This window comes from Furipterus horrens, unplaced genomic scaffold (genome assembly GCF_987537825.1).
Source record: "Furipterus horrens unplaced genomic scaffold, mFurHor1.1.pri manual_scaffold_8, whole genome shotgun sequence".
NCBI lineage: Eukaryota > Metazoa > Chordata > Mammalia > Chiroptera > Furipteridae > Furipterus > Furipterus horrens.
In genome coordinates, this window is record NW_028327178.1 from 92686319 (window position 1) to 92703852 (window position 17534).

At 40.2% G+C, this 17534-nt stretch overlaps 1 protein-coding gene across 1 annotated transcript in view; it reads right to left on the minus strand.

Annotated features, from left to right (window-relative positions):
- UQCC1 (ubiquinol-cytochrome c reductase complex assembly factor 1) overlaps positions 1–17126 on the minus strand; it is a 95315-nt gene extending 78189 nt beyond the window's left edge. Inside the window, exons 1-2 of the mRNA XM_090286309.1 lie at positions 17043–17126; positions 5899–6003 (exon numbers count right to left, since the gene is read on the minus strand). Coding sequence (XP_090142435.1) covers positions 5899–6003; positions 17043–17066 — 129 coding nt within the window. The 5' untranslated portion in view covers positions 17067–17126. The remainder of the gene's footprint in view (positions 1–5898; positions 6004–17042) is intronic.
- Between the last annotated feature and the right edge of the window lie 408 nt (positions 17127–17534).

Genomic DNA, 17534 nt, shown 5'->3' on the forward strand with positions numbered 1-17534 from the left:
ATGTACAAGAGTGTTCATTGCAGCACTATTAACAAAAGCCCAAAATGGAAACAATACTAGAATCCATCAATAGAAGAATGGATAAGTTGTGGTATAATCATATAAGATACTTTATCGCAATGGAAATGAATAAACTATGACTACTCAAAGCAACATAGATGGATTTCTAAAACAAAGTTGAACAAAAGAGGACACACACAAGAAAGTATATACTGTAGATATAAAAGGCAAAACTACTCTGTGGTTAGAGGTGGTGACCAGAAAGGAGATCAAGGAGGCTTCTGGGGCTCTATTCCTTGATCTGAATGCCGATTATGCTCACTTTGTAATAATTCATTGAGCTATACATTTATAATTTATTCCTTTTTCTGTATTTTTATTACATATAAATAAAATGTACAAAAATGCTCAAAGATGTGGGACAGGCAATGTGAACAACAGAAACTTGGAGATGGTAAAAAATGGCCTAGAACCATCAGAAAAGCGAGCAGGTGAGAGAAGATGAGTGAGAAGGCAGAGGCGAGGATGCACGGTGTAATGGAAAGAGAAGAACACTGGGTCAGAAGACTGGGCTGAAGCACTCGCTCTTCCTATCTCATAAATTTGTTTGGAGAACTAAATAACATAATGCATGTTAAAGAGATGTGTAAACTGTAATGCATAATAGAAATGTAAAGACCTGCTCCAGACAACTCCAATGATAAACTCTTTTTCAGGCAGCCCCTTGTTAAAAGAAATATAAGATTTTTGCCCTTATATTTTGCTTCCAAAAAGGTTCTAAAAATGAAGAGACCAGCAAGAAAGGAATGAAGGAAGGATGGGAGGGAGGGAGGGAGGAAGAGAAAAAGGGGAAAAGGAAAAGGAAAGAAGGGGAGGACTCAAGCGATTCTTGAATACCCTGGGTGTGTCTGGTTCTTTTAGCAAAACTATAAGCTCCACCGTGGCACAGTCTATCTTAAACTTCTTTTACTTTCTGACCCAATGCTCAACACCACTCTGGGCATGGAGTCCACACTCAATAAAAACTAGGTGGATTGTTTTTTATGTTTTTCTTTTTTCTTTTTCTTTTTTAAGTAGAAGGACAACCTGGAGAAGGTCCAGAAAAGAACCACAGGAATGATCAAAGAGATGAATGAAAGGTCTTAGTGGAAAGGTTAAAATGAATTGAGGCTGTTTAGTTTGGAGGAAAAGCAACTGAAGAACTAAGAAGTAACTTAGAATAACAACACTTCAGCTGGAAGAAATCTCAGAGATCTAAGTCCAACCTTTTCATTTCACAGGTGAGGAAACTAAGACCCAGCAACTTGCTTAAGATAATTTTAGAACAAACTTTTTTTTCAAGTTTCAACTTACAGAGTGAGGAGAAAATTAACCCCAGTAGCATGAACATAAATAGCAGCAAAAACACTAATAACTTATTGAATATTTCCTATATATGCAGCACCTAGAGGCTTAGTGTTTTACTTATGTGTATCTCATAACAACCTTGCGAAATAGATACTATTTCTTTCCCCATTTTAGAAATGAGGGCACTAAGGCTTAAAGAAGTTCATTAAGAGGTAGAACATACTTTCAAAACCTTAAGTAGAATTTAATAACACAGGCTCATGCACACTTAGCAACCATTCTCTGAGAAAAGAAACCAGGGCTCCTTGGAGAAATTGTTGAAGCTCCAGCTAGAGCAAAGAAGATACAACATCAACCTGAAATATCTTGTGGTGCCAGTAAATAAGGAAGTATTCAAAAATGATGAAGGCTCCCTGGCCAGTGTGCCTTGGTTGGGCATCATCCTGCAAACTGAAAAGTCACCGGTTTGATTTCTGATCAGGATACATGCCTGGGTTGCAGGTTCAGGCCCCAATCCAGGCACCTATGGAAGGCAGCCCATCGATGTTTCTCTCTCACATTGATGTTTCTCCCCCTCTCTTTCTCCCCACTTCCTCTCTTTCTATAACCAAATTTATTTATTTATTCATTCATTCATTCATTCATTCATTTATTTTAAAGATGAAGGCATATAGAAAGGAACTTGAAAGAGTTCCCAAAAGCCAAAGCTGGGACAAATTGATCAACAAAATAAATAATGAGAATAATGAATTATAACTCATAGAAGAAAATAAATATCCATGAGCTCCTGATATAAATAAAAAATTGAATAACTAAACGGGGAAGAGTGACAGATCTTTTTTACAGTAGAATTCAAAGTAATAAATGTAGTAGTCATCGTCGTCGTCGTCGGCAGCCGTCCGTCTCGAGAGACGATGGTGTAGCTTCTTAAGAGTCTATCTGCACCGCCGAGAATGGTTGTGCAGTCCGACTCGGGAGTGACACAGTATCTGTCTCCTCCTGTGTTGAATCGACATCTTACGATGACGCTGGAGTGTCCTCTCCAGTGAAGCTGAAGCTACAGAGCCTGGGCAGGGTGATATGGAGGGTCTGCTGTTGCCCATGCAGCAGACCCCCCCCTCTCTTCGCAGCTGAAGGGTCCAAGGGAAAGACGGAGTCAATACAGCTTGGCTTCAGGTGCGCCGCAGGAGTTGCCGGTGTTGACTACAACGCCGAACCGCCTTAGGAACTCCGGCTCCGGATTTTCTGTCGGGGTTTACTCCCTTAGCCTTTCCCCTGAAGAGGTATGCCACAAGGCAGCGGAGGTTTTTTGGAGTCAGAGTTTTCCTTCTCTGATGTGCCCTGACTGGAAGATCGAACCAGCGACATTAAGCAAATATCACAGTAATGATTGCTGCAGTCATGAACCAAAACAGAATTATCACATGATACAGCAATCCCACTTTTGCGTATATATCCAAAATAATTTAAAACAGGATCCTGAAGAAATATTTGCACACGTACATGTACTGCAGCATTATTCACAATAGCCAAGATGTGGAAACCACCCCAATGCCCATCAACAGATGAATGGGTAAAGAAAATGTGGTACATACATATAATGGAATATTATGCAGCCTTAAAAAAAAGAAGGAAACCCTGTTACATGGTATAACATGGATGACCTTGACATTATGCTAAGTGAAATAAGTGACAAAAGAGCATAGTGAATAATTCCACTCATATGTAGTAAGTGAAGAAGTCAAAATCATAGAAACAGAAAGTAAAAAGGTGGTTGCTAATGGCGAAAGGTGGGGATCTAGTGTTGAATGTGTATAGAGTTTCAGTTTTGCAAAATGAAAAAGTTCTTAAGATCTGTTGTATAACAATGTGAATGTACTCTACACTATGGTTAAGGTGGTAAATTTAATGTTCTGTTCTTTTAACCACATTTTAATATTAATAAGTTAATATTATATATCATTTTTTAAAAAAAGAACCATCAATGAATGGATGCTAAAAGTAGTAAGCAAGAGTATAATCAGAAACAGAATATTTGCATAGTCTCAAACTTATATTCTCACACGATACTAATTAAAAATGGGAAAATGCCCTGGCTGGTGTGATTCAGTGGACTGGGCACTGGCCTGTGAACCAAAGTGTCGCCAGTTTGATTCCCAGTCAGGGCGCATACCTCGGTTGTGGGCTGGGTCCCTGGTTGGGAGCATGCGAGAGGCAATCAACCAATGTTTCTCTTGCATATCACTGTTTCTCTCCTCTTTCTCCCTCCCTTTCCCTGTCTCTAAAAAATAAATACATACATAAAATAAAATAAATTTTAAAAATGGAAACATGCTAACTCTATAGCAGGGGAACCTGACAGACACCAATTTAACAATGAAGTGATTAACACTGCTAGTAATAAGATACATGGCATCAAGTATCCTCTGATACGATGCACAGAGAAAGGAACATCACTTGCCAAAAATATATAACCTCAATCTAATTATAAGAAAATACTAGACAAACCCAAATTGAGAGGCTACAAAAGGACATTAGGAGGAAAAACTAGTAATACTGGGAAAAGGTGTGTTGATTAGTTAATAGCATTATATCAATGTTGATTTCCTGGTTTCAATAACTGCACTATTGTTATTTAGGATGCTAACATTTGAGGAAGCTAGATGAAGGGCATATACTATTTTTACAACTTTCCTATAAGTTTAAATTTTTTAAAAGCGAGCTTATCATAGTATGGCAGAACTTCAAGAGACTATTTAGAAAAGACAAAGATGAGAGTACAATGTCCCTAGCTTTTTAAAAATAATGTGGTTATAGCATTTGACACTGCCTTAGAGATCACCTGTTACTACCACTCATCCAACGAAGGATTCTTTTCTTTTTAATCTTCACCAGAGAACTTTTTTCATTGTTTTTAGAGAGAGCAGAAGGGAGAGAAAGAAACATTGATGTAAGAGAGAAGCATCGATATGCTCTCAGAATGGGAATCAGTGCCCAGACTGAGGATTGTACTCATCCAGACTGGGGCTCTCACACACCCACATCTGGACCGGGAATTGAACCTGCAACCTTTCGGTTATGGGACAACGCTCCAACCAACTGAGCCACACCAGCCAGGGCCCAACGAAGGATTCTTTTATGTCATGACCTTAACATACAGTCTTCAACCATTGCTTCAATTAGGTTCAGCAAGAGTAAATCTACTATGTCAGAATGCAGCCCACACATTCCAGTACACCGCAATTCTAATTAACACAGATTTTCCTCATTCAGAGCCAAATTTGCCTCCCTGTTAGACATGTACCTGAGAATGTCATTCTAAGGCAGAGGTTTCCAACCAGGGGTTCTCAAAGATGAGAATATATTGGGTTGGCCTAAAAAATTTGTTTGGTTTTTTCCATCAGATGGCTCTAGTAGCGCTTAGTTGTCTTCAACTTCATTTGAAACAATTTTGTTAGATTGTATTGTGACAGCCGTCATACCAGCATGCATTTTAAAAATAACTTAGCAAAATTGGTAAATTTTTGTGTAGCCATTTTAATATTGAAGATAGAAGAAAATAAGTAACATTTTCAGCATATTATGCTTTATTAGTTCAAGAATGGTAAAAATGCAAAACAAGATCTGTGCAGTGTATGGAGAAGGTGCTGTGACCGATCGAACATGTGAAAAGTGGTTTGCGAAGTTTCGCGCAGATTTCTCACTGGACAATGCCATATGGTTGGGTAGACCAGTTGAAGCTGATAGTGATCAAATCAAGATATTAATTGAGAACAATCAATGATAACTACATTAAAGTCTATAATGGCAAAAAAATTTGGAAACAATTTAAATATCAAAGACTAAGTAAATAAAATAACATGTAGCCATTAAAAATATAATTATGAAATCTATCTAACAACATGAATAATATATCTGCTTTAATAAGTGAAAGGTACCAGAACATAAAATTCTGTGGATATTTAAGGCACCTAAGCAAAAAATTAGCACATGCACACACACACACACACTAGAAAAAAAAACAGCAGATGTTTTCAGGTTTGAGGTCACGAGTCATTTTCATTTCCTTTATTGCTAAATTATTGTACAGTTAACAAAAGCCAGGAGAAAAAACTTGCAAGGAGGGTCCATAGTACATTACAATAAATCATGTGTCAATGGTAAATTAAGGCCTCAAATAATTCTTTGGATTTTATGTTCATAAAAAGAAAATAATGAAAGAAATATTTCTTCTCCCAAATAAAAGTGTCTATGAAAAGAAAACTGAAGAAATGTTAACTCTGAGATGAGTATCTGGAAACACTCCCAACAGTAAAAATCATCAGACTGTAGCATGGTATCCTAGGCTAAGTTCCACTGCTGGAGTATTTAGAAGCAACGCCCCAGACACCATGCTGTAGGAATGAGTCCTGAGCTGCCACCACAGACACCCAGAAGTGGTCTCATGAGGTTTTTCCATCACACAATTTTGGTGAGCTGATCTATAAATACATGACATTTGCACATATACACTAAGGTTTTCATACCAACCAAAGGAATAACAAACCTTACCTGGGAAGTGCGAGACAGAGGTCTGCCCCACTGTCCCTGTACAGGAGACAAAGGTACCAACTGGCTGCATACTGGAACCCACTGGGAGATGGTAATCTGGTTCCTCTAAAGAAAGAAAAAAAGTAGTCCATCAAGAATCTGTATCACAGTCCACATGTAGAAAGCAAAGTGCATATATAAGTTTAGAAATCCTGGCCGAACAGGGCACATGAAAGGAGAACATCCAACACAGGACCAGGACCAGGCCTCCCCGTGGTTATCATTTCAAGGATAAGATGTACCTTACCTCTTCATGATCCATGGACTAAAAGAACTCTAACAATAGCCAACTCAAGCAGGGGACGTAGGCTCCCTCTCAGGAGAGGAAAAAAATAAGCAGACTTCAGGCACTTTACAATACAAGTATCATTTAAACTAGAGTTTGCAATGCCTTTTCAAACTGATTTATCTGTTATTCATAGAATTGTTTTATAGTAAACAGTGCTGGGATTACGATCATCCCCCAAACAATAAAGAAACTAGGGCTGAAATCAAGATAAAAGAGAGATCACATGGCTGAGCTAAGGCTGTGATTCAATTTTTCCTTCTGGCATTACTGACCTCGAAAGGTCTCTGGGCCAAAGTGAAAGGCTAGGCTGGAGAAAGGAGGAGCTCCATCTTGCTAAATGAGAAACCTGCTTTATTTTATGAACCTGAAATACACTCCACTGTATAAATGGTGTCCATGTACACAGCACTGGAAACCTCTGCTGTAGTAACTGACTCTAGGGGAACCAAGGATTTCTTTCACTTGACCTGTTTACCTGGTTACCACAATGAGGACTGGATACACAAATTATTTGAAAACAATTTGCCAAGCATAAATTACAATACAGGAGTCAAAGATCTGGATTTTAGTTTAAACTCGGCTACTCTAATATGACCTTTACACGTAATTTAAACTCTATGAGGCTTAGTTTCCTCACAGCAATTATTAGTAATACAGTAGTACCTTGGTACTCGTCATTCTGGAACTCGTGCGGAGTGTCAAAACCGACCGGTACCTAAAGATGAAGCATTTTCTCTTGCGGGACGGCATTCTTAGCAAGTGCAACGAGTCCCGAACCAATGCCGGGTGCTGAAACACTTTTTCCTCATCAAGATGCCACGAGTACATGGTTTGATGAGTTCTGAAGCTGACGAGTACCGAGGTATGACTGTGCCAGGCACTTTTCTAGGTACTTATATGAACTAATTTAAACCTCACAATCACCACCCAATGACCTAGGTATGTTGTTATCAGCCCATTTATATAGATAAAGAAACTGAGGTATGGATAAGTAACTTCCCAAGGTCACACAGTTAATAAATGGCAGGATTAGGATTTGAACTCAGGCAGCAAAACTCCAGGATTTAATTTATGGAAAGAAAGGGTTAAGGGAATATCTCCAAAGTTCCTTCTAGCTCTAACACTCTATGACATAGTCTTGAGCCAATTAAACCACAGCACAGGATGGTGGAAAGAGCCATGTACTTGAAATCAAAAGGCACTGATTTGATTCTTGGCTCCACCGTTAGTAAGTTACAGGCCTTTGTTGATTCTTCTATAAAATAAAGAAAAATTTCTGCTTCTCAGGATTTTAAGAAAAATCAACAAATGTACCTTGCAGTACATCCAACTCAATAAATATTAAGTTGAATCTGAAGCTCCACTTCCTTATGAGTGGGCAGGAAGGGGCAGGAGTGAGGTTGGAATTTTAAACCTAGAGATGCTTTCTAAAGTGTCTCATAGTCCTAAAACTGTGCTGTTTCTAATAGGCCACTCATAGCACTTTGTTTCAAATACAAAATAAAGATTAAAAATATTTGACGTCAGCTGAGGTTTGATCTGTTGAGATGGTTTTTAAAGGAGAGACAATTACTGGGTTTTGTTAACTAATGCTGACAGATTTAACAGAATCATTCAATGTCAGATGTTTCTTTCCTAAAAATGTAAATATGGGATAAGATGAAACTTCTGCAGATTTAGGCCCAAGAGGGGGTGGGAGGCAGAGAAGTAAGAGAAAATTACAAGTAGGAACAATGAAAACTTTTGGAAGATTTTCTGAAAAATTTCATCATATTTTTTTCCAACGTCAACAAATTTTTTCTCTGTAATTTTGGCTCTACTTGGTCTTATGCCAATATGTTAAATCAGTTCTTATTCGAAGAAAGGAGCAATCAGCTCTGTTCTTTCCGTCTCCAATCCTACAACAACAATTCTTGTCCAAACCCTTAATTGAAACTGCTGGGGTAGAGCAGAAAGGGTGTTTAACTCCCAAGCCTGTCATGAAATAGCTCTGTGACCCTGAACTAGTTACTCAGTTCTCTCGGCCTCCATTTTCCCTTATGTAAAGTGAGAATAATAAAAGCTACCTCACAGGAGTGCTCCAAGGATCATTTGTAAAAGCACTTTGATAACAGTAAAACACACACACAAAAGCATCATTATTATTATGAACAACTGTTACTGAATTATATAAGTACCCCAGCAAACAGCTGTAGCAGCAAGAACCATTTCCTTAAAATATTCTTTTGAACTTGGGATTCCCTTTCTCAAAAGCTTTCAAGTAGCTCCATGTACCTCTTAGTGAAAATCACATACCCGATCTTTCCCAAGTGGACCCCTCCAGACTCATACTTATATATCCTGCCTTGACTTCTTCACTCAGCAGTTCCAAACCTGACTCAAATTCTCTGGTTTGAGAATCACTACTCCACTCCCACAAGCTAATCTCCTTGTAGTCAGTTCCTCTGGGACTCCCTGCTTCACCCAAACCATGAGCTCACTTGCTTCAAGGAGTCTCCCTAGACTCCAAGTTCTGGTTCTGTTGACTCTATTCAGTTCTTTTTCCTTTCCTCCTCTTAAAACACTTCATTTAATAAATATAAATCTGTGGAAGTACTTCTCTCCCCCTTTTAGGTACTAATACATCTATAGCCATTCCCAGTTAAAATTATTGCTCTAATTTAGGATAATATATACACCATTGCTAAGTGAGAGTTTTATTGTCTTTTTGCCTCACCAAGACTTCAAAACCAAAATTTTAAAGACAGGTTTCATGTTATTTCCTATGCATATTGTAAAATGCACATGATTTTATTTATATTCCAAATCATTCTGACAGCCCAGCTCTTATTTTTACTATACTTTAATCAGTCCACTAACCAATCCGTTTCTGCATGTAGTTTTTAAGATACATAGTATTTTCCTTGGCTCACTCATGAGCTGGAAAAGGCTTTACAGGTAGTCAATTCTCCTGTTCCCTACAGTTATATTTTAAAAAGTGACCACAAGTAGAGTTAGCAAATACTGAACCATTGCTCCTAGGGGAAATGCAGGTTTAGGTTCCTGCAAGCCTCCATTTACAACATTTTCATCAGCCAATCAATACATAGCCTTGTTTTGTTTCCATTTAAACATGTTATTTAATATATATTATTGATTCATTAACATTGAACTCACAGCCAACAGCAAGCACTATAACTCACCCCTGAACAAAATTTATCTAACATACAAATTTTCTCCATAATAAATATCACAGCCTTTCTGCACTTTGCATCACTAGACAGCACTGACCACTACACTTGGGGGCCATTTTAAACAGGGAAATCACCAATAAAAACACAAAAACACAATAAATAAATAAATACCCATGGCACTAAATAGACCATGAAAAGGATATTTGTTTACAGTCTAAGAGTTGAAACAAGAAATAGAGTGTGGCCTTGTTTGACCTCAGCAAGAAACATGCATGTTGTTGCTCAAATTCTTCACCCCTCTGCACATGTCCACAAATGACTGCAAAAGCTCCATGAGTATTGATTTTGGACTACAAATAAAATTTAGCAAGCACTGCTCTGGCTGGCATGGCTCAATTGGTTGGGCATCGTCCCGCAAACTGAAAGGTTGCCAATTCAATTCTTGGTCAGGGCACATGCCTGGGTTGCGGGTTTCATGTTCCATCCCAGGCTGGGAACTTGCAGAAGGCAACCAATTGATGTTTCTCTTCCTCTCTCTCCCTCCCTTCCCCTCTCTCTAAAAATAAGTAAATAAAATCTTTTAGAAAATGATTAAGTTAGACTTCATCAAAATTAAAAACTTTTCTGCATCAAGGCATACTATCAACAAAGTGAAAAGGCAACCTATGGAATGGGAGAAGATATTTGCAAATCATAGATCTGATATGGGATTGATATCCAGAATATATAAAGAACTCCTACAACTCAACAATTTAAAAAATTGTGGATTAAAAAATGGGCAAAGAACTTAAAGAGATATTTCTCTGAAGATATACAAAAGGCCAACAGGCATATAAAATATGCACAGCATCATTAATCATTAGAGAAATACAAATCAAAACTATAATGAGATATCACCTCACACCCATTGAGATGGCCACTAGGAAAAAAAATTAACAAGTATTGGTAAAGATATGGAAAAATTGGAACTCTGTGCTTTGCTGGTAGGAATGTAAAATTTTTCAGCTGCTGTGGAGAATGGAACGGTAATTCCTCAAAAAATTAAACATACACTCCAATAATTCCATTTCCTAGTTTATACCCTAAAGAAATAAAAACAGGGACTCGAACAGGTATGTGTACAATCTTATGTCCCATGTCGCACTATTTCACAATAGTCAAAAGGCAGAGTACCCCCAGTGTCTACTGACAGATGAATGAATAAACTGTGATGTATAACATATATATAATGGGATATTATTCAGCTTTAAAGAGGAAAGACATTCTGACACATGCTACAACTGGATAAACCTTGACAACATACGCTAAGTGACATAAGCCAGTCACAAAAAGGCAAATACATAGAGATCCCACTTATATGAGTTACCTAGAGTAGTCAAAATCTTAAAAGACAAAAAGTAGAACACTGGTTGCCCCAGGCTGAGTAGAGGGAGGCATGGGGATTTAGAGTTTCAGTTTTGTGAGATGGAAGAAGTTCTGTGGAAGATGGTGGTAACAGTAGCACAATAATGCATGTATGTAATACTACTGAACTATATACTTTAAAATGGTTAAAATGGGCCCTGGTCAGTGTGGCTCAGTTGGTTGGAACATTGCCCCATAAACTGAAAGGTCGGGGGTTTGATTCCCGGTCAGGGAACATGCCTAGGTTGCGGTTCCGTCCCCAGTCAGGTGCCTACAAGAGGCAACCTATCAATGTTTCTCTCTCACATTGTTGTTTCTCTCCCTCCCTTTCCCTCTCTCTAAAATCAATGAGTATGTCCTAGGTTGAGGATAAAAAAATAAAATAAAAAATGGTTAAAATGGTAAATTTTATGTTATGTGCATTTTACTATAAAATGTTTAAAGTACAGAGTGGCTTTCTACAATTTTTAGTCGTCGTCGTCGGCAGCCGTCCGTCTCGAGAGACGATGGTGTAGCTTCTTAAGAGTCTATCTGCACCGCCGAGAATGGCTGTGCAGTCCGACTCGGGAGTGACACGGTATCTGTCTCCTCCCGTGTTGAATCGACATCTTGCGATGACGCTGAAGCTACAGAGCCTGGGCAGGGTGATATGGAGGGTCTGCTGTTGCCCATGCAGCAGACCCCCCCTCTCTTCGCAGCTGAAGGGTCCAAGTGAAAGACGGAGTCAATACAGCTTGGCTTCAGGTGCGCCGCAGGAGTTGCCGGTGTTGACTACAACGTCAAACCGCCTTAGGGACTCCGGCTCCGGATTTTCTGTCGGGGTTTACTCCCTTAGCCTTTCCCCTGAAGAGGTATGCCGCAAGGCAGCGGAGGTTTTTTGGAGTCAGAGTTTTCCTTCTCTACAATTTTTAGTACTGTCAAAGAAAAGTAAAAATTGTCACCAATGCCCAGGACAGCCCATAAACTATAAGCAAGTCCCATTGCACTGCTCAAATGTCCAGTTCCTCTCCTGGACCTACTCAGCAATGGTAGTGTTTTAGTTTCCTCTTCCTTCCCAAACCCATCATTGGAGAGGGAAAAATATTGCCAATATGTCTGAAAGAAGAAAAAAGTAAAGGAAGATGAATGAGAATGTTTCAGGAATACTACCTGCCTGTGGTTCAATTTTCGTATCAGTAAAATGGGAAAAATAATAGTGCTTACCTTTCAAAGGGCTTTTGTAAAGATTACATTCATATATGTAAAGTATTTAAGAGTGCTTAGCACATGGTAAGTACCGTGTAAATGGTAGCTGTCAATATTATTGCCCAGGAAATCTCAACAACATCTTGCTGCAACTACAACCTTTATCTCAGTGCTCTCTCTCTCCCTTTCTCCTTCCCTCCCTCCCCTGAACACCAACTCTCCAGCTACCAAAACAAAAACAAAAACCCAAAAAACAAACAAACAAAATAAAACAGAAAACCTCCAGCTGGATATTCTCAATGGACACTGCTATTAACTTGGTCATCACAGGCTGACCTGGGACTCACTGTTAAGACCCCTCCTTCTGCCCTGGCCGGGTGGCTTGATTAGTTGGAGCATCATCCCACACACCAAAAGGTTGTGGGTTCAATTCCAGTCAGGGTGCATACCTAGGCTGCAGGACCCCAGTCCGGGTGCATACGGTAAGTGGCAGATTGATGTTTCTCTCTCACACTGATGTCTCTCTATCTCTGTCTCTCTCTCTCAAGTCAATGAACATATCCTCAGGTGAGAATTTTTTTAAAAACTATTCCTCCTTCTCCCTCATCCTCAAGATCTAACCTCTCACCAAGCTCTACAGACTCTATTTCCTCCTGAAACCACCCCTTCCTCTTTAACCACACTGCTCCTCCGCTCTTAGCACAGGCTTTTACCTGTACTTCTTCCAGGATTACTTAAGTAGCTTCTTACTGGCCTTGGGGTCTCTAATCTCAGCTCTCTCTGATCCATCCACACCTGCTACAGGGATCTATTAAAACAAAAATCTAATAGTGGGTGTGTGAGTGTTCACTATGTTGACTTTTCAAAACTTTTTTATACTTTCAAAATAAAATTTTTAAATTTCAATTAAAAAATTAGAGAAGAAACAAGTGTTTTGTGGATAGTGGTGGTTGCAGGAGGAGAGAGCAACAGAAGAGAATTGCAAAAGGGCAGAAAGCAGTCTGGGGAAGTGATGGATGTGTTCATTATTTTTATTGTGGTGATGGCTTTTCAGATGTATACTGGTGTCAAAACATATCATATTGTACAATTAAATAAGTACAGTTTATTGTATGTCACTTATTCCTCAATTTAAAAATTTTACACCAGAATAAACTCAAAATGGATAAAAGACTTAAATATAAGTCACGACACCACAAACATCCTAGAAGAAAACATAGGCAGTAAAATTCCAGATATCACATGCAGCAATATATTTGCCAATATACCTCCTAGGGCAAGGGGAATAAAGGAAACAAATGGGACTACATCGAATTAAAAAGCTTCTGCATGGCTAAAGAAACCATCATCGAAATGAAAAGGGAACCGACTGTATGGGAAAATGTAACTGTCAATGATATCTTAGACAAGGGTTTGAGCTCCATAATATATAAAGAACTTATATGATTCAACACCAGGAAATCATACATTACAATTAAAAAATGGGCAAAGGACCTAATACACAGTTCTCCAAGGAGGACACACAGAGGGCCCATAGGCACATGAAAAAATGCTCAACATCACTAGTCATCAGAGAGATGCAAATTAGAACCACAGTGAGATACCCCCTTACACCTGTCAGAATGGCCATCATCAACAAATCAACAAACAACAAGTGCTGGCGAGGACGCAGAGAAAAGGGAACCCTAGTGCACCACTGGTGGGAATGCAGACTGGTGCAGCCACTGTGGAAAACAGTATGGAAATTCCTCAAAAAACTAAAAATGGAACTGCCTTTTGATCCAGGGATTCCACTGCTGGGATTATACCTAAAGAATCCTGACACCCCAATTCAGAAGAACTTTTCAATAGCCAAATGTTGGAAACAGCCTAAGTGCCCATCAGTAGATGAGTGGATCAAAAAACTGTGGTACATTTACACAACGGAGTACTATGCAGCAGAAAGAAAAAAGGAATTCCTACCCTCCAGGACAGCATGGATGGAACTGGAGAATACTATGCTAAGCCAGGCAGTGAAAGACAAATACCATATGATCTCACCTGTAAGAGGAATCTAATGAACAAAATAAACTAACAGGCAAACTAGAACCAGAGACATGGAAACAAGGAACAGACCGACACTGACCAGAAAGAAGGAGGGAGGGGATAAGAGTGGAAAGAAGGGGAAGGGACTAGTCAAGGAACATGTATGAATGACCCAGGGACATGAACAACAAAGTGGGGAATTACTGGGGGGCAGGAGGGTACTGGGCAGAGGAGGGCAAAGGGGGAAAACTGGGACAACTGTAATAAAATAACAATAAAGTATTTTTTAATTGAAAAAATATTAAACGAGGAAGAAAAAACAGTAAATGCACTCCAAAAAACTTTAATAATAAATCTTCCCATGTCCTGGCTGAATAGCTCAGTTGGTTAGAGCATCATTTTGCTACCCCAAGGTTGTGGGCTTGATCCCCAGTTAGGGCACATGCAGGAATCAAGCAATGAATGCATAAATAACTGGAACAAGTCTCTCTCTCTCTCTCTCTCTCTCTCTCTCTCTCTTCCTTCCTCTCTCCCTCTTCTCCCTCTCTCTAAAGATCAATGAATTTAAATTTTTTTAAATAACTCTTCCCTTGCTTAAAATACTTCAATGGCTCCCCTCTGCCTCAAGATAAACCTCCAGCTCCTAAACATGATACAGAAACCCTGCCTTCTCTCCTGTCATTTCCTCATAAGCACCCCCCAAATCCAGCCACATAAATGTTTAGTTACTGGGCTGTCTAGAATTCTTAGCATAAGCTAATGCTTCTCTTCTATGCCCTTTCACCCATTCTCTAACTAATGCTCTCATTTAGTTCAGGCACCTTTCCCTGATGGATGCTTGCCCTCAGAGTAAGTGCCTCTCTACTCTGATTCCATAGCATTTGGTACAGACTTCTATTACAGTATTTCAAGTATTATATTAGTTTTTGTCCTCCTATTGGATTATAAACCTGAGACTAAGGTCTATGTTTTCCATCCTCAGTTCTTAAAATGTAGTAAACGTTCAAACAGTTGCTGAACTAAAAGGGAAGAAAAACATTTAAACATCACTAGTATCAGCTGATTCTCTGGTTAACCCTATCAAATTTACTGTTAAGAAAATCTGAGGCTCAAAACAGACGGCAATTCCTATGGGCCCTTTTGGGCGACTGGGAGTCTCCACCTTTTCCCCCTTCCTTCTTCCCCCTTCCCCTTACTCCAATGGCCCCCTCAAAGTGGACCAGCAGTTTCCCTCTTATCTCTAATGCTTTTCCCTTCCTTCCCTCAATAAACCTGGTGTAAAGGCAAGAAAAAAAAAGAAAAAAAGAAAATCTGAGGCTCAGAGAAGTTAGGTGACTTGCTCAAGGTCACACCCACAGTAAGTAATGAAGCTAAGCTTTCAACCTAGGCCCTTCAGACTCCTAAATGTGCACTTCCCTCTATTTATGAGTTCCTCACAGTGCCTAACCCAAATGCCTCTTCAGAGTAGGTGATCAATAAATATCTGCTACCTTCATGTTTACTGACACTTTCAAGTTGTCCTAAGGAAGCTTCCATTGCTTTGTCAGACATTACATTATAACAAATGTTAATAAGACTCCAAAGAATCACAGTATAAAGTGAAAGTGACTTTCCTTATCTAAACTTGCTTTTTACCTAAAAAGACAAGTAGAAAGGGACAAATAGTGCAAGGGATGACTAATAGAATCCATCCAGAGAGGCAGATTCCATGGATGCTACCACCTAAAAAGAAATGAACCTAAAACAATCCACAGGCTCAGAAGCAAGAATATTTAAGATAGCTGGGGCATCCACTAACTTCCAAAACAAATCAAGGTGTTCATTTCAGGTATACAGCCCAATAAACTTTTCGTCTCTTCCCCCAATTACCCACCTGAAAAACTAAATAACTTAGGACATCCTACTTGCCATTTCCTCAGCAGTCCTCAGATCTGAATCAATTTCTGCTCCTGTGTCAACAATTACTCCATCAAGTGAATCTTTCTGTAGGTTATAAAAACTATTCTTCAAACAAATATTTACTGAGCAGCAATCGCGGGTACTGCACTTAGCTAGACTTAACAAGAAATACAAGGAGTAAAACTGCAGTCCTTGTAAGCGGTATATAAAAAGATTAGAAACACGTGTGTAAAATAACAACTCACAAGATAGCCACAGGCAGTAACAGAAAGTGTCTGCTATGCAAAAATCCATGTTCTTGACATGGGTTGAAAGACTTGCTAAAAGTATACTCTCATCCCACCATGGTTAGCAACTAAGCTCTGTACCCTTCTAACTTTTCTACTGCCACTTTATTTCTTCTTTACCTCCTAGAGGTTACAATATGCTAGAGGTCGCGACTGAATCACAAGAGGTGCAGTACAGCTTCCCATAAAGGTGCTAAGAGGTGGAGTAGTCCTTCCTTCCCTTCCTCCCTTCTTCATTCATTCACCCAACCAGCAAATATTTATTGAACACTTATGGTATGCCAGACACTGTACTAGGCAAAGTGAAAACGAGAGATATGACCCCGGTTCTCATGCAGCTTTCAACTTAATAATCTATAGTGGTTAAGAATTGAGTCACTGATCTCTGAAACAAATTCAGGAAACCTCAGAATCCAAAAGGACCGCAGATTTTCCACATATGGCGCCCGAGGTCTGAAAGTGACTTGCCCAACCTCACACTGTATTTCAGTGACATAACAGGGACTAGATAGAACCTAGGTCTCCCGAAATTCCCATCAGTGCCCCCACGTGTTGCCTCTCCCTGAGGGGAAGGTGTCACAGGTGTTGACTAAGGAAAATCAAACTTCATCGAATTCAGGTCGGATGTTACTCTCCCTCTCCTCCAATGAGGGGGCAGCCACGGCCAAAATGGGTAAAGGGAGGTGGGAAGCTGCCTCAGTTTCCCGGCAGAGAGGCTGCCGCGCGGCCTCGCTGCCGCACAGGCTCCACTCCTGCACTTCTCTCCAGTTTCTCCCACCCCGTCCTCTCCGACTCCAACCCCGGGCCCGGAGGACGACAGTACAAAATTACTCCTTCACTCACAAGGACTCGCACCAGCAACGCCATGTTCCTCAACAACCATTTCCGGGTGAAAGGTGGGCTTCCGGAGTCCCCGCCGCCGCCACCCCTTCCCTAGGTCATCTGTTCGCTAGCGGGTGCCCGGCAACGGCAGCGCAGGCGCACAAAGGCCTCTGCACGGACTAGCGCGCTCCCCGGGGCGCTAGGCGGCGGGGGCTGTTACTGCCCGCGACGCGCCTCCATCCCTAGCTCATCTCCCCGTCTCTCGCTCGTCTGCACCTGACACGTTCTCTCTGCAACACCGGCCTTCCTCGATCTCTGGCTTCGGGGTTTTCATAGCTGTCTCCTTAACCCCCAACTCACGCAGCCTCACTACTCAGCGCCTCCTTGTCAGAGCCCCTCCTTCCCCCATGAAGGCCCCCACCCCCAGCCCTTCTCAAGGAGGTTAAAAAGAACAGGTTTTGGGGAGCGCCCTGAAAAGAGTCTGGGAAGGGGTAATAGAGGACCACAGTACAG